The sequence below is a fragment of the Clavelina lepadiformis genome, chromosome 9, assembly GCF_947623445.1.
Source record: "Clavelina lepadiformis chromosome 9, kaClaLepa1.1, whole genome shotgun sequence".
NCBI lineage: Eukaryota > Metazoa > Chordata > Ascidiacea > Aplousobranchia > Clavelinidae > Clavelina > Clavelina lepadiformis.
Genome location: NC_135248.1, coordinates 10211173 through 10233589, shown reverse-complemented (window position 1 = coordinate 10233589; position 22417 = coordinate 10211173). Strand labels below are relative to the sequence as shown.

The 22417-nt window shown below is 36.4% G+C and overlaps 1 protein-coding gene across 1 annotated transcript; it reads left to right on the top strand.

Moving 5' to 3' along the window:
• The first annotated feature begins 5683 nt into the window (after nt 1-5683).
• LOC143470433 (splicing factor 3B subunit 1-like) lies at nt 5684-21923 on the top strand. The gene is made up of 22 exons (XM_076968568.1): nt 5684-6040; nt 9157-9258; nt 9597-9776; nt 9897-10006; nt 10451-11102; nt 11243-11453; nt 11666-11856; nt 12485-12592; nt 12792-12994; nt 13181-13292; nt 13413-13535; nt 13727-13842; nt 14873-15026; nt 15454-15612; nt 15738-15830; nt 15948-16118; nt 16463-16682; nt 19349-19536; nt 20228-20473; nt 20718-20954; nt 21089-21184; nt 21391-21923. The coding sequence occupies exons 1-22, from the start codon at nt 5822-5824 to the stop codon at nt 21523-21525; spliced, it is 4026 nt and encodes a 1341-aa protein (XP_076824683.1). The 5' UTR covers nt 5684-5821; the 3' UTR covers nt 21526-21923.
• The last annotated feature ends 494 nt before the right edge of the window (nt 21924-22417 follow it).

Genomic DNA, 22417 nt, shown 5'->3' with positions numbered 1-22417 from the left:
TTCATACACACTTTATCTGACGTCATTGCGCAGTCTTAACAAGTGAGTGAGAAAAGTAAAAAGGGAAGGATTGCAAACATTACAACGGTATTTATATGGCACACCAGTTCAAGCGAGGTAATTTATCTGACGTCATTAAGAAGAATTCAAGTCCGGTCAACAACTGAATTGCAAAATCCCAAAATAAAATTTCAGCATTTCGTGACTCGTGACGTAACCGTCACAATACCATTGCCAGCCTGCAAACGAAAATAATAATTGACACAAGTCTATCTGAAACAAATTTTGTTTCGGGTTTCATTGATATTCATCCACACTTACACTTATAATGTAATTTTAATTTGTTAAAAGCACATGTGAGGTTTCTGGTTTTCAGGGTTTTATGGTTACCGAGGTCATTAATGTGGGGTTTCTGGTTAATGGGTATAGGCTGTTTGCACATTAACGTCAAGTGATAGTGATTCGTAGCATGATTATTAGAAAACCTGACTTCAATTCTTACGTTATGAAAGCGTGTCCTTTTCAATTAACACAGGGTCAGGCTGCTAGTGGACACCGGAACACTCCAACAAAAAATTATTTTCGTTTATTGCAGCGATATTTTATTTAAAAGTGACCTGGCGCCAACAGCCACATGCATACTTGAATAAATTTATAGATGTACCAAGAAATAATCAAAATTGTTTAACGACTTTTATTAACTTTTTACTCGCAATTTTTTCCTGAACCATAAGCTTAGCCCAGTTGCGTCGTCTACCCTTTTACTAAAGGCCTACGGAAAGAAAACTTTTACGTTGTCATGTTAAGCAAGAGTGATTACCACAAATTTTCACCAATTATTTTAATTTTAGGCCGGTTAATTGCTTCAATGTGTGCCGTGACTGATGCACTTTGTGCCCCGGTCTCCATTACTCTCAAATTTATTTTTTAGCTGCTATTCTTACTGCTAATTAATTAATATATATATATATATCATACACTTTTTTCTAAGACGCGACTTTACTCGAGTAAATTTTTCCAAAAGACTAGACTTGATTTGAATTTTAAAAATTAAATGACTTAACTTGCGACTGGAGACAACGACTAATAACTCGGTTACACAACCCTGTTAGAGTTTCCAGATTGAATTTTAAAGATGCTATTAAGCCTTAATAATAATTAAGGCTTAAATTTGGACACATAGACATCAAAATGATTTTCCAAATTGTTTAGATTTCTATGATGCCACACGATCGTATGAGATACGATTTTTCTCTGATCACGGTCAGAAGCCTAAATCTCACTTAACTTATGTTGGTGTACATCAGGTTAGGGCCTAGGCAAATGGTCGGCTACAACCGTATCCGTCCGTATGTTGGTTAGGCTAGTGTAGACTTGGCTATAAATTTCTCTGAACTGGATACCTGTAGGTGCATTTAACTAGTACGTAAATATGAGCTTAGTGGCGTCCTAGTTGTTACCCAGACTCCAGAGTGCTGTAAAGTGTGGTCCTTGCACGCACGAGATTCATCAACGTGTATACACCAAACATTTTTATCTTTACACCAATTTATAATGAATAAACAAATACGGGTTGTTTTAATGCCAAACAAAGAATTGAAACTTTACTGCATGCCGAAATTTGCGTCTTTGCGCGCACGTTTTATCGCCGAAAACTGCCATACTTTCCAGTCAGACACAGATTGCATAGTTTGGAGTAGGCACACGCAATACTGCTTTCCATGAGCTTAAGAGGAGCCCTTGAGATCCAGACTGCAGACTTTAGCATAGGTGCACTTAATACTGCTTTTCATGAGCTTCAGTGCCACACTTAAAGTGCGTTACTTTGCACTCACTGACATGCTGGGACAGATCTTCTGTGCACTCAGTTTTCAATAGATTTAAAGGTTGAATAAGTCTGTAAATTAAACTGTGTAATTGTAATTGTAACTTCAAATTTTTAATCAATATCTTTCAGGTGGTAGTAAAAGTTTTACCAACAATTTTTGCACCAGTATTAAATAGACATGAAATGTTCATTAGGCTTAAAGCTCTGCCGAATTTTTGCCGTATAAAAAGGCATTTTTAGAAAATAAACATGTACGTATAGTAAGCTATATATGTTTCGAATAGAAACCATAACCTTTATTCTTTTTGTAAATATTTTACGCTGATTCTAAGCAAAGGTGCCTAGCCTACTAATAATTGGTAATTTTTGCCATTGTTTGCAGGGAACGAAAAGTAATGTGCTATTCTTGTTATAGCATGCTCAAACATGATGTACGATAAATATTTTTTCTTGCCATTATGCATATATTTGACATATAAGCCTATACCGCATACACCAAAATTATTCTGCTTCTAATCCTCAAGTGAATTTGAATCAAAGTGAATTGAATACGTTTGCTTGTTAGGTTCTGTTGTTGATGAGACAATGTTTTCACATGTCTGACTTGTAGGTCTATGCTTTGGGTATTTTGGCTCGGTATTTGCTCGGCATCATTTCATGTGCCTTCCAACCACTTGCCGTTTACTGCTTGATAATATGTAGGCTACTGTATAGGTTATAGACTTATAGTTTAAACATGTGCTTATTTACACATGAAACTCATCTTTACGAAGAACTCATTAGACATCAAACATTACTTATTCCTTTAAATACAACAATAATGCAGACACCTAACAAAAGTCCGGCCCCTATCATTTGGAGTGCATACGTCATGCCCATTGCCCTCTACATTTGACAAACACAAAAAAATGTTAAAACCAGGTTACAAGAATACATTGGAGAAATCAAAAGTAGCGAATCATTTTATTTACTGCTAAAGAACATCAGCAACTAAAGATAAAAAAACATCCAAATCCACAACCGTCAATCAATGCTCAATATCGACAAACAATCAAAGGCATTGTATTTATACAAAATGTAACAGTCGACACTTTTCCGCTGCTAAAACTTTATCATCTGGCTCTCTTTTTTAAAGTTTCAAATCAATTTTACTCGCACATTGTAATTACGCTCTTCGCTTTATAAATAGCATATAACCGCACTGTCTAAGATTAATTTAAATTTCATTAAGAAGGAGTAAAGAAAGAATCTCACTCTATTTTTTTGGCTTCAAATTGTAATTTTTTTGTGTAATGCATATTTGCGTTTCTTGATCAAACACTTCAGGAAATTTTCCGACAACAAATCTTATATCTTAATATCTTTTCTGTTTTCTTTTTTAAGAATTCAACGAAAACAGCAAAATTCTGAGTTTAAAATCACGTTTTAAAGCAATTACAATACAGAAAGCAAACAACTTAAAAATACTAACAAAAAAAGAAGGGCAACTGGCGCAAAAATTCAAATTGTTATTGGAAAAGTAGCATTCACATATGCGCTCACAATTATGACAGAGGTAAGTGAACTTTTCGACTTCATGTTGGGTGAGATTGGGTTCCGAGTTGAATGTAATGAGCGAGTAAAATGAATTAATGGAGGGATATTCTGTTAACCTTATAATTCCATGAGATATACATCACCTCATTTTAAATTTTGTCTAGAGTATTCATTTATAGATGAATGCTGGAGGTTAAGATTAAAAGATTACGTTCAATAAACAGTTTCAAAACTACTGTATTAGCTAAATAAACAATGTGTGTTACGACGTCATAATTGATCATTTAAAACAAGGGTCGGCAACCTACGGCCCGCGGGCCGGATCCGGCCCGCCATGCAAAATCGTCCGGCCCGAGACATATTAATTAGTTATCACAAGAATACGGCCCGCCGTTTCTTATTGAGTTCCCAACTGCAGTGTTAGCACTGTTTGAAAAAATTGTGGTATTGTTACGCCATAAGTACGTCGTACTAGTCTATGGTTACGCCATAAAACTGGTGCGAAGGCGGTAGACTAGTATCTCCTACTAAGTACGAGATTGTTTGTAGAGTAGACTAGACTAGTGGTTATAGATACAAAGAGAGATGCGACATTCGTTCTCTACAAAATAAATTCAGGCTATTCAGTACTCCGTTTGATATGGACGCCAATACCATTCCCGAAAAATTTCAAATGGACCTTATTGAAATGCAATGCAGTGACGAATTGAAGGCAAAATTTCATACAAAGGGCATATCGCTGCTTGACTTTTACAAAAAGTACCTCCTTGAAAGTGGTCTTTATCCCAGCTTGACCAACAATGCAAAAGAAATGGCATCGAAGTTTGGTAGCACGTACACATGTGAACAAATATTTTCAACAATGAAATTCACGAAGACAAAGCTAAGATCACGCATTTCCGACGCCCATTTAGAAAATGTTCTGGTTCTTGCTTCATCTGACTTGTCACCAGATGTTGAAAAACTTTCACAAAGCAAGCAGCATCGAGTGTCACATTAATACTGTGTTGTTGAAGTGTGAATACATATATTTTGCTCTTTTTGTGATTGGTATGATTGAGATTGCAGCAGTGTAGCGTAATATACTGAAGTGAGTGTGAATTATAGTATTAATGAAAATTCTGGCCCGCCAAAGAGTTGTACACTCGAAACTTGGCCCGTGACTAGCAAAAGGTTGCCGACCCCTGATTTAAAACATCCTAAGAATGGTTTATTTGACGAATTGGATACAGTGAAGGCCTAAATCAACGTGTTTTGTTTAACTTGCTTTATGAGTGTGTCGTGGTGTGTGCAAACTCACAGTTAAATGCCTTGGAATCCTTGCTGTGGGCTTATACACAGAATTTGCTTTAAACCTAGCCATTACCTTGATACCATTAACGTTTCCCTTCCCCGGATATTTTCAGAAGTAGGTGCCTACGGCCACAGCTAATTATTTAAATAAATGGAGCTGATTTGAAAGCCATTGGCTTCGCCCGGCTTATCTGTGCCATTGTTAAGTTACATCTGCCAAGAGATGAAACTAGTCTTTGCATGCATGTTTCTTGTGACACCATTATATGACGCCAGTCCAGAAAGGTCGAAGCTGATATTTACGCCATTGGCGCGACGATATTTTCTCCTTTGCTACGCTGGAAATTATGTTACCATACAAACTTTCCAAACAAGTCTTACCGTCAATTGCCCTCATTTCAGCCAAATTTTTGTTAACAATCCTAAATCATTTTGCTAGTATCATTTTACTGATATTTTTTCTTATGGTTTAAACATTAATGATCTTAAGTTTAAGTTATTACAAAATCAATATGTCATAGTTATCTAAAAGGCGTACCGTAATGTTTTAACATTTTATTTTTCTAAGTTAGGGTCCCCTTTTTCTAACTTCGAACAAGGTATTTCGGTATCTCTTGCTTCACCTACCCAAAAAGACATATCCAGAAGTTCTTTTGAAATGACCAACATAAGCCTTTCTTCAAAACTGTCTTTTTGAGATGGTTATAAATCAAACAGTTCAAAAACTGTCTGACACTGCGTATTTTGATAACAACAGAAATCAGAAACTATTGCAGTAGCCATCAATCATCAACAGTAGTACATCAAAATATCTTAAATAGTTTTCTGTGGCCCGTGGTATCATACAGTAATTATACACTTCAAACCACACAGAGAACATATCTTTTTGGCGATATTTAAATGGAAAATGTGCTGAAACATGTTTTACCAAAACTTTGTTTTTCTGCTGTTTTATTCCAATGCAGTTGTTTAATACATGCAATAAAAAACACAAATATTACTGGTAATTTTCTTGTTTGCAGATTTGGTATATATATAGACTCTTTTTGAACAAACTTGTCGTCCAAAAAAGTATATTTTAAGAAAAGCAAACCATTATATATAAAAAGTATACCACTTTATGGAGTAGGCTGAGCTGTAGCGATTGGTATATCTTGAAACAACATGGCGACTCGTGAAGATTATGTCTCTGAAATAGAGGCAATCCAGAAAAAGAAAGCCCAGCTTGCTTCTGCTCCGGAAGAAGAAGAAGAAGCTGCTCCAGAGGCTGATGAAGAAGGAAGAGTGAAGCTAGGAGAAGGAGGATTTTACGATCAGGAAATTTATGGAGGTTCAAACAGCAAGTTTGCTGGTTATGTGACATCCATTGCTCCAAATGAACAGGTTTGTTGATCCCATTTTCTATCTTTTCAACACTACTTTTTAAACCACTTTTCAGTGCCTATTGTATGTAGTCGATATCAACAGTAACACTTGGTAACACTTTTTATTAGTAATTCTTTTTATCTTTACACATATAAAAGCTATATATATATTATTTCTCAGCATATGATCGCCTGTTTTTTCTTACATAGAAAATGGGCATCCAGAATTTAAAATCTACATCCTAAAACATTCGAATTCTCCATTTATTTCGAATAGTTGGGACTGATATGATCGCAATCAACGAAAAACCCATGATTAACGGACTTAACTCGTTAACCAGATTTTTATTGTAATTGGTTTGGATATCAACAACTTGACAAGAATAAGACATGGGTAGACGAAAGTAGCTCCTACAATTAAACAAAGAGAAGAGTTTAACTTGATTTTTATACTCCATTACAAAACAGTATTTTGTAAAGTTAATCTTTATTTATTTAGTGTATGTAGGATCCGAATATCTCAATTAACTCATTTTGTACAGTTTTACTGAGCTGTATAATGCATTAGGAGCTTTTTGTTGGTAAGCGGTGACAGTAGTATAACCACTATCAACACGAAATTGAAGAAGTGTTCAAAAATTACCTTTATTCTGCTCGTGAGAAAACATGTCTAAACACCCATCATCAGGGTGTTCCCGTCAAGACAAACCTTGTTAACCGGCAATTGCGGCACATATTAGTAGTGGACACAATAGATTTAAAAAATTTTGTTGAGGTTTGTACAACTCATTGGAATGTGAAGTAATACAGTCAATCACGACACTTTCAGTAGATTTGTAAAGTTTTGAAAAATCTATTGATTTTTCCACAGAAGCAGTGTGATACTTATCACAGGCATGATTTTTGAAATAACGCACCGCCTTAGAGAGCTGTGTTTCTGTTGCACAACAGGGTGATTGCACTAATCTTCCCAGTCTAACTCCACCTGCAGGAGCTGGAGCAAACAACCCTCTTTTCAAAGGACTATACACAAGCCAAGTGAATTCTGAAAACCATGCAGGCTTAATGCTTTCAATCTTCACCTTGCCGTTTACAGAACATTCATTCGAAGGATATTTGTTAACTCCCCGTTTCCATCCACGGATTTTCCAACAATGAGATCTTCTCTTCTGATTAAAGTGTATGGACCATACCTACGCAATCACCAATGGTTAACGGGTTTGCAGACGTTAATGAAAAGCAAGATGGATTTTCCGCTGTCGAAGAAGATGTTGAAGGCCTTTCACCCAGAGAACTAGCTGCCAACGCAGAAGTTTTTGCAGTGCCCTGGGCCTAGCTACGGCTAAAATACGCCAGCAAACTCGACTGTGACATTTTCTAAGACTTGCTGGATATGCTATGCTAACCTGGAAATGAAAAAACACCCTGCCCATCTTTATACTCACACAAAAATTACATTTTCTCACTTCTGAAAACTTACTACACTCATAATACAGGGGCCTGTACCTTATTTATAATCACTTTGACATTATCATTATCTGGTTTCAATATCTTACGTTTTTTGCTCTTTTTCTATTTCACTGGAAAAAGTCTTGCGTTCAAAGCAATTATTTGCAGTCTCTTGTTAACTTAAATGTAGCAACATAGTAACCTAAATCTACCTTTTAACCTTAATCTACCTTTTAACCTTAATCTGACTTGAATTAAATTCCAAACAACTAAAATCAACTTTTGCATACCCAACTTTTCTTCTAAGTTAACTGCCCATATTTAACAAAGGACTGCGTAGTCTACATACGGCGAAATAGTTGCTCTCAAGTTTTCACTGTCATTATCATTCTAAAATTTCTGACATACATGGACCAACGACCACTTTCAATGTACACAAATGTACGGTGGAAAATGGAACATAAACTGCCAATATGCGGTATGATGTCATAATGGTAATTCATGACATCACCGTGAACTATGGCAAGTTAAAAACCTCTAGTTCGGCACAAGCCATATAACTACCCACAAGCATAGTACTCCATCAAATGCCTGCAGAAATGAAATACAGTAAGCGAAGTTCTATAACTTAACTATTAAAATATGCAATACTGTATCATACTTTTGCAGTTACTTTCGTGGTTGGCATCATGCTAACCATCCATATACAGATAGCAACACTGTAATTAACCACTTGCGAGTTTGCTACCAATTTTCTTGCAACCTTTAAAGGTGACAACCCCCTTAAAAATTTTCTAGGCTCGCCTCTGATTTCAGTATACAGTATTACAGTATAAAAGCAATATTAGAATAGCGTAGCACCTCAAAGGTTAACTTTAATTTATTTCTATCAACTTCTGCAAGCTTGATCTTGCTTCTTCAGGTGTAACTATTTGAACTACTCAGTTGTATGAAATTTTCGCATCCTTTAATCGTAGTTTTGTGTTGAACGTTGTTTGTCCTTAAAAGCATGAGTTTCACGTTTGATTGCATTCGGACGGTCAAAAAAACTATGTTATTTTGCGCATATTAAAACAAAACCAATCTAGATGTGCAGACTGTTGTGCTAAACACTAACAATAAACAACTCACGTGCTACTAATTTTATTGCAGTCAGAGTGTTTTAATCGATTTATTGTTAATTACCGTATGCAATTTATTCATAATGATCCAGAATATGATGTTTATTTTGTCATTGTTCGTACCTGAAAAGGGCCTAATCCGTAATATCATGTCATGTAGCATCAATCTAGTTTGGCATAGATCATTGGAAGAGTGATGACATGCATCAATCATGTGTTGCATTAGCTGCAATGAGGCTATCACAGTTTGTTAGTGCAGACAAATGATGCGTATAAGAAAAGATACCATGCGGACTTGACGCATGAAAATGCACTGTAGTAGACGTAACAAGTTTAATTTGTCACGACAACTTGAGGGGTCATTGACCTCTTTGACACCCTGGCTTGCTTCGACATTGTTTGTGATTGTCTCCTCGAAGTTTTTAATTTGGCTTCAAAACTGTTTTATGATATTGTAACATTAAGGGTAACTCATGGTTTTGGTAAATGAAACCTTATTGAGTTGTTAGATATAAAAATTTAAAAAATCACCTTCTATATCTGAAATTCTTGATTCTAACTCCAGGAAGATGAAGATGATGAAGAAGTTGTTACTGATACGTCCGCATTACTCGGGAAGCGACAGACATACAATGCACCTGCAGCCCTGCTTAACGACATCCCACAGGTTTGCAAGTATAAATAGCAGTATGATTTAAGTATGTATAAATGTACTTTTGTATCATATGTGATATATATGCAGTGGAATGTGCTACAAAGTTAATGTATCTCCAGTGTGATATTTACATACCTATACAAATCATCCGAGATCACATCAAGTAATATATGCAATGAAGATTGGTACTTGCTGAATTGTGTGGCTGTTTATTTTTTGTCATTTTTTTCATTTCATTTTTTTAAGTAGGAGCTTAAAACTGCTTCGTTAGTGGCGGACTTGTGGTGCACGTTGTATGTCCAAGCAGATTTTGGTGTGCCTTTTAACTTTTTTTACTGGCTGCATGACAGGGACAAGATATCGATCCGTTTGCTGAAACAAGGACACAACCGATCATCACAAGAGAGGACCAATACAGGCAGCAAAGACTGCGTCGAGCAATTTCTCCAGATAGAGGAGATCCATTTGCAGATGGTGGAAAAACTCCTGATCCTGGTCTTGCTCAATATCGCGACATCATGAAGTATCAGGTAAAGTACTCACTTGGTTTTTCTTTTTGAGTTTTTTTTAAAATTTATAATGATGTTTCGTTTTGTTATATCTCTGGTTTCAACTAGACGTAACACTTTATTTGTATTACTTCATTCTAGTCTCTCACCAAGGAGGAAAGAGAAATCCGGAGTAAGATTTCTGAAAAGATGAAAGCCGGAGAACTTCACGTGAATGGATCAAAAGCAGCCCAACCTGCAAAGAAAAGAAGGTAAACACTGAAGTAGAAGAATAGCTGTGTTTATTATTTATTGCTTATTGCGATGTTTATTACTTATTGCAATGTTGAACTATAAAGTGAGTAAGTGACTGGCTCATTGTTTTGTGAAACGAGTTTTTAAACTTAATTTAGAAGTGTATATTTAGGTAAACTTTGCAAATACCTTTCCTTTCTATTAATATTTCACTAGTTGTTACAGGTTATTCCATGTCATGCCCACAAGTTAACTCATGGACAGTTTTTAAAATTGATATTGTCAAACAATCTAGCTTGTAACACCACATCTTTTTCAACAATGACCAGAACAAATTTTTTATTTGTTTATTGTTTATTCGAAAGTCACTTCAGGCAAAAAGTGATAATGAAATGTTTTGTACCACCACCTTAAATAAAAGCTTAAATGCAATTGAATACAATTAACATGTGCCAACGCAGGTGGGATGCAACACCTACAATAGTCGAAACCGCCCCCAAAAAGCGAATGGCCTGGGACCAGGCCGAGACACCATCTCACACTCCAAGTGCCCAGCGTTGGGATGAAACACCAGGAAGGTTGAAGGGCAGCGAAACCCCTGGTGCTGTAGTAACCCCAGGTCCAAGTACAAGGGCCTGGGCAGAAACTCCAGGACATGCTACCCCTGGGGCTGTAACACCTGGAAGAGGAACCCCTGCTGTAGCTGTAACACCAGGAGGTACCCCAAGCACGCGGAAGAATCGTTGGGATGAAACACCGAAAACTGAAAGGGAAACACCGGGAAGATCAATGGGTTGGGCAGAAACCCCGGGTCGCCAAGATAGAGCAGAAGATAGCATTCGAGAAACTCCTGGGGCAAGCAAGCGGAAATCAAGGTGGGATTTAACCCCAGCTGCAGCTACCCCAGGAAATCAAACCCCTTCTGCTGCAACTCCGGTGTTTACCCCTGGCGGTACACCCAGTGCATTCACTCCCAAATCAGCCATGGCTACACCAGGAGGTACCCCTTCCATGTTCACCCCTTCAGGGGTAACGCCAATCGGTGTGAAGGCAATGGGAATGGCTACACCCACTCCAGGCCAACTTATGTCAATGACACCAGAACAACTGCAGGTAGGTGATTTGATAGCTTCTGTAAGCATTGGTATCTCGCCCATCTAGGTTAGTTGCAATGCACCTTTTTTACCTAGTGTTGTCGTCAGTGTTATTGGTTTTTGTCATGTACTTACTTTAACACTGTATGTTTGTTGCAGGCTTGGAGATGGGAGCGTGAAATTGATGAAAGAAACAGACCATTAACTGATGAGGAGCTTGACACAATGTTTCCTGAAGGTTACAAGGTTCTTTCTCCTCCAGCTGGTTACATGCCAATTAGAACTCCTGCTCGCAAGATCACTGCAACTCCCACACCGATGGGAGGAACAACAGGATTTCATATCCAAGTTGAGGATAAATCTATGAAAGGTTTGTTTAGTCAATTTCTATTGCTAGAATTTGTTAAGTTTTCAGTTAATGTTTTAACAGCTCACTTAGCTTGTGGCTGATTTTGTTGGCATGTGATCAGTTTATACTGCAATGTCTTTGTTAATTTCTCTGTCATTTGTTCGGTATATAAGATTTTACATATTATGATATATGCACATTATGTCATAATAAATTTGTTTTGAACTTGCTAGGAATCACAGATCAGCCAACTGGAAACCTGCCATTTTTGAAGCCAGATGACATCCAGTATTTTGATAAATTGCTGGTGGAGGTGGATGAAGAGACACTTTCTCCAGAAGAGCAGAAAGAGAGGAAGATAATGAAACTTTTATTGAAAATCAAGAATGGAACTCCACCAATGCGAAAGAGTGCTCTTCGCCAGGTTAATGATATATTCATGATCATTAGAATAGACTTTTCATAATCCATTTGTCTAATAAAGGTTTTTCCAGCAGCAAATAGAAAATAGATATACACAGGTTGCTGTTGTTTGTTTGTCTTTTCCAAGAAGATAATGTTTTCGTGAATTCAAGGTTTTGCATAATCGTTCTCTCAAGCAACCATATGCCTTGCATCATGTACTTCACCTGTTTTGCTTTAGACAATTAGTTCAACATTAAAGTAACTCCCATTGTCAATGCAATGCCTGACATTGCAGCATAAATATTACATTCTGCAGCTTGTTAAACAACTCGATTGAACATGGTGGAAAGTCTCCAAAAAGACTTTTTAACAGTACTTAAGTAATTATGTAACAGTTACTGCTGGAAATTCTGTTATTTGCAGTTCGTAGTTACGTAAATTGTGAATTATGCTCAACTCTAAGGGTCACTGACTAAACCATGTTTGTACCTGATCACTGTTTTAATTCCTTGTTATAGTAATGTTAGCAGTGATATTTGCTTAATATGATTATGAAGACTCCTTATAACTCACTATAACTTAGTTTGACATTTTTATAAATAAAGCAAAAAATGCTATTGCTAAAAAGGATTTTCTTTTTTTTTTAGATCACAGACAAAGCTCGAGAGTTCGGTGCTGGTCCTCTTTTCAACCAGATTCTTCCACTTCTCATGTCTCCAACTCTCGAAGATCAGGAGCGTCATTTGTTGGTTAAGGTAACTTCAAAACTTAGTATGGTTTTCATCTTGAACTGAACATTATAAGTAGCTGCTGGTCTAGAAACTTAAGAAAATTTACTTACGTTCTTATTTATTCATAGTCACATGATTTTATTGACACCCACATATTGCATTTAGCTATTTTAGGTTATTATAATAAATTAATGAATTATTTATTTATTCATTCAACTACTAGGTTATTGATCGTATTCTGTACAAACTCGACGATTTGGTTCGACCTTATGTGCACAAAATCCTGGTCGTCATTGAGCCTCTTCTTATTGATGAAGATTACTACGCAAGAGTGGAAGGCCGCGAAATTATCTCTAACTTGGCAAAAGCTGCTGGACTTGCAACCATGATCTCAGTTATGAGACCTGACATTGACAACATGGATGAGTATGTAACATTTCCCACTGGAAAAGTATTTTGTTTTCTAGTAACTTATATACTTCTTATTCGTTTTACCCAATTATTTCCTTGCATTAGACGCTGCACTTATAATATTCTGGGTTCACAAATCGTTACCTTTACTTTACCACTTTTAAAGTGAAATATGCATATGAACTAATAATTATTTCGCAGATACGTCCGTAACACGACTGCTCGTGCATTTGCTGTGGTTGCATCTGCCCTGGGTATTCCATCACTGCTTCCATTTCTCAAAGCTGTGTGCAGAAGCAAGAAATCTTGGCAGGTTCGGCAATAATTTAGTTTCTTTGTTAGACTGATGAAGTAGTGTTGCCTTATAATAAAACTGTACAAACTGAGTTACATGTTTCAAAATGGTTACTTATTTTTGATTTGCATGCATTAGGCTCGTCACACAGGGATCAAGATTACACAGCAGATTGCTATCTTGATGGGATGCGCTATTCTTCCACATCTCAAGAATCTTGTGGAAACCATTGAAGCAGGATTGGAAGATGAACAACAAAAGGTATCTCATAAATCAAGGCTTCATTTCATATTGGTTAATTTATAAATATCTAAACAGATATTACATCTTGTAGCTTACATTTGTTGTCATGACTTTAATTTTAGCAAATGCCACTGGTTATTAACTAATAAATTTCTGTTTAGTAATAACCTACATGTTTCATGGTATGCTAACAGTTGATTTTGAAACAGGTGCGTACCATCACCGCTCTTGCTTTGGCTGCCTTGGCGGAAGCGGCGACACCGTATGGTATCGAATCATTTGACAGTGTGCTCAAACCACTTTGGAAGGGTATCAGAACACACAGGTAATATTTGGCTTTTATCAACTTTAAGAACCTTCTAACTTTTTTGAAGAAATGTCGAAATGCCCGGCTTTATATTTCTTCAAAAATATTGTGAAATGTTTTAGCGACCAGTTTTAGTTTCTTCCAGTTATTAAAGTCAGAAAAAGTCTTTACCAGAAGCAGTTTTATTAAATTAATGGCAATTGAAAAAAAGTTTGTTTCTTGCAATGCGGAGTTTCTTTCTAATGCTTGTTAACTACAGTGAAAGTGTGGGCATTTTTACAAACTTTGGACCTTCTGAACTCTTCATTTAATCTTTGTTTTCTAAAACTTTACTCAAAGAACAGCGTAATGCACTGAGCCATGCCTTTGTACAATTGTTTTCTTCCACTTTAACCTACTGGCATGGAACCTAACGGTTTAGGTGATTATTTCATTGGCTGGCGCTGGGAGTACATTGAAATTTTAGTAAAAGTTTGCAAATCTCATTTTGTGCCAAGTTTCAGTTATTAATAATTTTTAATTATTATATTTAAAATATTAATAATTTAATAGCTATTATTATTATTAGCACTAGTTGTTACACAACAAAAAATTGGTCATTTATTGAAGTCAAAAATGCAGGTTTTTAATGTTCTATTAAACTTTTCAATCATAAATTAATTTGGTTACAGACATAAAACAAACCATCTATAGGCAAGTATAATGATGTTTTAGAATACACAGAGGAAATTTCCCTTTATGTGCTTTGCCTAATTTTTCATTACCAATCTACTGCATAAAGCCAAAAAATAATTAAATATGCTTTCATCACAGTAGAAGCATTTTAAACTTGCATCTGAATTTTGATAAACTAATTGCCCTTTTATGTGGCTGAAACAAAGTTTTATAAAACTGGAAAACGGAAAGTAAAAAAAGTTTGCTGATACACATCGAATCGAATACATATCGAAGTTTTTTCTGAGCTGTAAAGTGGCGTCCATGTCCATCATTATGCTTTACTAGTTTATGTTTTTACCATATGTGTATAAGTGCACTATTTTTTTCACAGAGGGAAAGGTCTTGCTGCATTCTTGAAAGCGATCGGGTACCTGATCCCGCTTATGGATGCTGAGTATGCAAATTATTACACCAGAGAAGTGATGTTGATCCTCATTCGTGAGTTCCAGTCTCCTGATGAAGAGATGAAGAAGATTGTGTTGAAGGTAGTTTTGAATTTCGTTGATCAAGGACGTCTCGTTTGCTTAAGCCTAGTGATGTGCTACGATAATATTATTATATTATATATATTATATTATATTATATTATAATAAGATTAATAAGACTTGCAAGAATAATAATAGCTTTTGGTACTCGATTGCGTCAGTATGTTAAGTGATGTCATTGTGTCCGATAGAGAGCACTGATTTAATAGATTGAAACATGCTGAAACCTATCAACCAATTGATGAACTGATAAAAATTGACCTTTTGATATTGCTAAATATGTATCCGCCATCCAAAAGGTCAACTCTCTTACCAAAACTTTACATAACTTTTGTTATGTTGCTTCTTGCTACGATATAGGGTTAAATGAATGAAACAATTTTCTTTGGTAATACTCAAGCACTGGTGTCATTTTTCCTCACTTCAGGTGGTGAAGCAGTGTTGTGCTACTGATGGTGTTGAACCCCCATACATCAAGAAAGAAATCCTTCCACCATTCTTTAAACATTTCTGGAATCATCGTATGGCATTGGATCGTCGTAACTACAGACAGCTTGTTGATACAACAGTGGAAATTGCAAATAAGGCATGTTATGACTCATATCATATGTTTCGTCTTTGTATTATACAAGTAACTAGCTTAATTTTTTAGTGTATATTTTTGCATTGAAATGTAAATTAATTATAATTATTTATGTCTCATCGTTGAAGGTTGGCGCTGCAGAAATCATACAGAGGGTTGTTGATGATTTAAAAGATGAAAATGAACAATACAGAAAGATGGTTATGGAGAGTATCGACAAGGTATATGAATAGCTCATATTTAAAAAATGCAACAACAGTCTTTAGTTGATGATTTTAAAGTTAAGGTTATATGAAATTTAAATAATTAATTTGTATTAACGTTTTATTGCTTCATAGATCCTCGCCAACCAGGGAGCTGCAGAAATTGACCATCGTCTTGAGGAACAGTTGATTGATGGCATCTTGTATGCCTTCCAGGAACAGACAACCGAAGATGTTGTCATGTTAAATGGATTTGGAACTGTTGTAAATGCACTGGGGAAACGTGTCAAAGCTTATCTGCCCCAGGTAATAACATGATTTTGTAAAACTTCAACATCTGATGTAGTGACGTCAAACTCATTATATTACAAAACTAAACTTGGTGAACATTTAATTTTTTTATAATACTTTCAACCCAATATGTTAATAATAAGAAAAATATCCGTAGAAGTGTTATATTATGTATATATATTGCATTTTTTAAATGTTGGCAAATTGTCATTATTTCCTGGAATGATTTTTGTTAAGATTTTGATCATTTTTAAGATACTGTAATACAGTGTCTTTGTGCAGAAAATTTTATTTTCTTGTTATATTGCTTAAATCTGTCTTCATGTAGAGTTTTAAAAGTAAATGATATTATTTTAAAGATTTGTGGTACCGTCTTGTGGAGGTTGAACAACAAATCAGCCAAGGTCCGACAACAAGCTGCTGATCTCATCTCTCGCATCTCAGTCGTCATGTTGGCATGTCAGGAGGAGAAGTTGATGGGACATCTCGGTGTCGTCCTGTATGAATACCTTGGAGAAGAATATCCCGAAGTCTTGGGTTCAATTCTTGGTGCCCTTAAAGCAATTGTAAATGTGATAGGTGAGTTGAAATGTTACGTTAATTTTTTCATTAATTACACTGGTCAACACACATTTTGGTGCCAAGAAAGTTTCAACGGTTTTAGGGTATTTTTATGTCGCTGAATCCAAAAATGGCATTAGTTTTTCCGAATTGGCTCTAGTTTTTGAGATATTCCATGTTTTTGTTTCAAAAAGTGCTAAAAATACGCAAATTTTGACATAGGTAAAATTCTCTTTATACTACAACTTCGATGAGTCTACATCTGTCTTTTCAATCATGTGCATACAGTATTCATCTATTTCTGATGCGATATTGTTAAAGACGCAATCGTTAACACAGAGAGCCTTCTTTACGCGAATCATGTTTCATGTGAAAATCAAGCAAAAATTATAAAACTTAGGCGATGTTAGCAGTAAACAACAGATTTTTGTAACGCAAAAACAGGCGACGTCAAAGCACAAACACTACTTTTAGTAACGCTCAAAGTACATTTAGTAAGCTGTCAAAGCACGCTAATCAATCATATATCGGTACTGTAATACAAAAAAATTAGTCGATGCTTGTAAATTTTCTTTTGTACGACTTTCTGGAATGTGATGCAGCCAAGCAGTCACGTTGGAGACTCCAACAGTAGTCGGCCATCATATGGGCATCCCACCTGCCCTGATACCTCTCTTCTATGACCTTAATGTCCTGGTGGAACCTTTCTCCCTGCTCTTCACTTAGATCACCAAGGTTTGCAGGAAAACGATCTAAGTGGCTGAAGAGATAGTGAACCTTGATACTCATCTTCACACCCAAATCTTTCAACTTGGAAAGCATATCTTCCACCAATTCTTGGTAATTTTCAGCTTTTCGGTTACCAAGAAAGTTCTGTGTGACTAAAACAAACGATTGCCAAGCAGCAGACTCTGTGTCTGTCATGGACTGCACAAAACACACATCCTTTATGAGTTTGCGGATCTGAGGGCCATCAAAAATACCTGCTTTAAGCTTTTCGATGGTCAAAGCAGGAAATGTTCTGCAAATATAGTTGAAGCAATCCCCAGTTGCAGGCAAGGCTTTCACAAATTGCTTCATCAAACCAAGTTTTATGTGCAGCGGTGGAATGATGATCTTCTCTCTAGCAACTAAAGGTTCATTTATGATGTTACCTTCACCTACTCTCATGGAATCTCTAAGTGGCCACCCTTTCTTCACCCAGTGATCAGTGCGCGCTCGGCTATCCCACAAGCAGATAAAACATGGGTATTTTGTATATCCGCTTTGCTGGCCAAGCAAAAAATTTACCATCTTCAAGTCTACACAGATTTACCATTGGTGAGAGTCATAATCCAGTTTCTGTAATACCGTTTTAATGTTGTTGACTCTTCTTTTAGTTTTGTTGAGTGGCCAATTGGGAGAGATGCATATCTGTTACCATTATGTAGCAATACACATTTCAAACTCCTTTTCGAACTGTCTATGAATAAGCGCCACTCTTGAGGTCTATATTGTGGCACTCCCATTTTCAGCAGAAGCCCTTCGATGTCTTTGCAGTAAACAAGGTCATCTTGTTGGCTAAAATACGGAAGTAATTCTTTCTCTCTTGTACGGTAGAATGTTATTGAAGCTCCGGTTCCAAGGCAGTTTTTGTCTTTGAGTCAGGATGCCAAAATTTCTGCTGCTTCTTTGGATAAGTTGAGATCCCTGATAAGATCGCTCAGCTCCTCCTGCTTGAATGGCTCTGGAATGAATGGACTGCTTTCGAACACACTTCCACTGCTCTCACTTGCAGAGCATATATATACTGAACGAAAATGTGACAGGTTGTCAATTCAGTCACAGGAAAATGCATCCTCCCAGTGACAAGGCCTAAGCATATTGTCAAACTTCCACTAATGAACTCAATTCTCACTTGAATTACAAAAAACCTCCACGTTTTCCAAACTTACTTATGTGAGCAATAGCTTGAACTTGACTCGTGGTATTCCTTTCTCTGGCTACAGAACTATTAAATTCTGATTACAACATCTTTAGTCTACAACAATATAGCTATAAAATGAGATATTGATATGATGTGATAACTGAAGGGAGTACTCTACACTGTACATGTGGTGAACAATACAAAGAAACTGTAGCTTATCAGAATGATGCCGAAAATGGAGTGTTTTCAATGCCTTGTTTCTGAAGTAATGGGATGCTACAATAACAAATAGACATAGTGGAGTATCTGGTCCAAAATAAGTAATGCATACTGCCTAAGAGACATTTCCAATATGCATTTTACTGATGCTTGTGTTCACAATTGGCAGATACTAAAGTTAACGATTTTTCTCTCGTCAAAAATAAAAAACATCGATATCTCAAAAACTAGAGCCAATTCAAAGAAACGAATGTTATTTTCGGACTCAGCAGCCCAAAATTACCCAGAAACCATCAAAATATCTTTGGCACTCAAAAAAAATGTTTTTTTTGTTGGCCAGTGTTATTAGCGGCAAAAGTTGAAATACCAGATCGTTAAATAGTATCCTCAATTATCTATTCAATTGTGAAAGATAATTATCAAAGAGTAACAATACACATGAGTATTAATGGAGTACATGAAAATACATCTAAAATAACTCGCAAGCAATGGTTATGGTGACTTGTGTGTTAGGATTAGATAGTTCATATTATTAATTAATTTCAAAATTTCATTACAGGAATGCATAAGATGACTCCTCCGATCAAAGATCTTCTCCCTCGCCTCACCCCGATCTTGAAAAACCGTCACGAGAAGGTCCAGGAGAACTGCATCGATCTCGTTGGTCGAATCGCTGATCGCGGTGCAGAGTATGTCAGTGCCAGAGAGTGGATGAGGATCTGCTTTGAACTGCTTGAACTTTTGAAGGTTAGTTTGCATACTTTGTGAAAGTTTAAGGTTTCAGAAAAAATTCTAGGAACAGTCAGAGGTTATAACTTTAAAACAATTAAATTATTTTTATAGATATATGATATATATTATATATATATTGTATGTTTGTTTGCAATTTGTTCAGTCTGTATGTCGTTCACAAATCAAAAACGATTTTTAATAAATGATTCCACAAACTTAGAATAACTTTCGCAGAAACAGCGCCTCGATAAGCCCCAACATACTGCAAATAACGACTTTTCGATTGACCACCAGAGGTCAGTGCCAGACGCGAAATACCAAATCGAATAGTATTAGTGTGACCGATCAATGGCAACAAACCGAAATGCAGTTGTTCTTTGTTTGATAACTTCTCGCACGTTTCGTCAACTTCGACAATTAAAAATTTGTAACAGGACAGAACATGTCCACTTCCAACTGTGAAATCCTTGTTTGTGCCAGTTAAAGTGATAAATGAGAAAAATGAACTTTTCTTTAATACTAGTAGTTCTCAAACGTGCGGCCACAGGACCCAACTGGAGTTTTTAAAACTACCAGCGACCTTTACCTGTACTTAGAAACAGATCATAAAAGTGTGCAGCTGTAGCAGTAGCCTACCAAAGACTGTTATTGTTAATTGATATCCTTTTTCGTTGGCCGATTCGTTCTTACAAAGCATCTTTTTCAGGCTCATAAAAAATCAATTCGTCGTGCCACTGTCAATACCTTCGGTTATATCGCAAAAGCTATCGGTCCACACGATGTACTTGCAACTCTTCTCAACAATCTGAAAGTACAGGAGCGACAGAATCGCGTTTGCACCACAGTTGCCATTGCTATTGTCGCAGAAACATGTTCGCCCTTCACTGTACTGCCTGCGTTGATGAACGAATATCGTGTTCCTGAACTCAATGTGCAGAATGGTGTTTTGAAAGTAAGTTGATTGTTCATTTCACTGGCACATTTTAAGAAGGTTGGTTTGTTATAGAACAAGACAACTTAGAAATAATTTCGAAAAGTTAAAATAATATTTGGATTGAGTTGAGTTTATTAAGTAAAATACGAAAATTTGTTGCTTACGAAGATTTTATATGTCACTGAAATTTACGTTGTTTTGGCCACATTGGGATATTGAATGGTCTTTGCAAAGATTTAATCGTGTTCTATTCTTATGACAGGCAATGTCATTCTTATTTGAATACATTGGCGAAATGGGCAAGGACTACATCTATGCTGTGGTGCCTCTCCTTGAAGATGCTCTCATGGAACGAGATTTGGTGCACAGGCAGATAGCGTCCGCCGCTATAGGTCATATGGCGCTTGGTGTGCAAGGGTTTGGTTGTGAAGACGCTTTAAATCATCTGCTCAACTGCGTCTGGCCCAATGTATTTGAAACTTCGCCGCACGTTATACAGGTAAGCCGCAACGCAGTGGATAAATATCTCAAGCCTAGAGTGTATTCTGTAAATACTGCGTTGCTGTATATAATGAATACCGGTGTTCTGTTTGCCAAAACAGAATGATCTGATTTTATTGAATTAATTTACAGGCGGTGATGTCAGCCATCGACGGCATTAGAACCTCACTAGGACCAACCAGACTGCTCCAATATTGCCTGCAAGGGTTATTCCACCCTGCCCGAAAGGTTTGTTCGATTTGTTGCTTATAAGGTGGAATACTAAATGTTTTAATCATATTAAGTGTATCGTTTTTTGAACGCCTATGTTGTCTTATTCTGTGCATCGAAGAAAATGGGGGAAAAAGTAAATGAAGTAAAACTAAATAAAAAATTTTCACTTTTAAACTGTGGATTTCTTGTGCTTACAAAATTCTGTTGCTTCCTATGCACAGGTACGTGATGTGTACTGGAAAGTTTACAACGGAGTCTATATCAGCTCTCAAGATTCCTTGATTCCAGCATACCCTCGTATATACAATGATGAAAAGAACCAGTACGTTCGATACGAACTCGACTATGTGCTTTGAAGAGAAATAGGATTCTTACTGCCTTAGAAACATTCCGAAAAGTGCGGACTCTTATATATGTACATTGTACATTGACAACACTACACTAAAACTGAAAAAAAGATTTGTACATTTCATCGATTTTTATAGGTTGACTGCGGCACCAAAATTATAATTCTGTTTTTTCCCACAATCAAATATGAGAAAAAGAAAGTTTTACTCATTTGTTTTACCGGTAAACGAAGTTCGTTTAAAAACTTCCTTCAATTTTTACAATTAATACAAATTTTGTTGTGTTTTGCAGCATTAAGTTAAAAATTGAAAAGAAAATTTCGCTGGTTGACGGTTTGCAAACTCGTGTGCTATTTCTGGATAACCTGAATGCTTAGAATGTGAATAAAGCAATAATTGTACATAAATATGTCAAGTCAATGTTTGTCCATGTTGGCTCCAGGTAGTTCTCTCATGACTCATTTTTGGGGAAATTCACCGCACATTTAGTTGTGAAATATAGTCAATAGGAAATCTTTGGAAGACGCGTAATTCCGTTATGGTGCGTTCGCAAGACCCCATCAACCCCTAAATCGAATCAATTGTAGCTTGTTTCATAGCCGAGCTATTCTTGTCGTTTCATCTTAGTACGCCCATAACTCCTTAACTTTATTAGTTTAATTGCCACCATCTAAAGTACCGTGAACACAAATATACGAATTGCTTACATCATATGCGGACCTAAGCCTACAGGTGAAGATCTAAATTGAGTGGTCGTGAAAGCAATAAGCTCACCTTCAGCATGAAGTGATTTAGTGTTTTGCTGGGACACCACCGTTTACTGTCAATGAGCTTCAAACCAAAGGAACATCTCGGACGTCGAACTTCCAACAGCTACGCAGGCGGTATATTTGATAAGAAT

What these genes read in the sequence shown, in the direction of transcription:
- LOC143470433 (XM_076968568.1), top strand. Translation starts at nt 5,822, where the DNA reads ATGGCGACTCGTGAAGATTATGTCTCTGAAATAGAGGCAATCCAGAAA. An exon ending in TGACACCAGAACAACTGCAG is followed by an intron (nt 11,103 to 11,242) that starts GTAGGTGATTTG and finishes TGTTTGTTGCAG; the next exon opens with GCTTGGAGATGGGAGCGTGA. An exon ending in AACTGCTTGAACTTTTGAAG is followed by an intron (nt 19,537 to 20,227) that starts GTTAGTTTGCAT and finishes CATCTTTTTCAG; the next exon opens with GCTCATAAAAAATCAATTCG.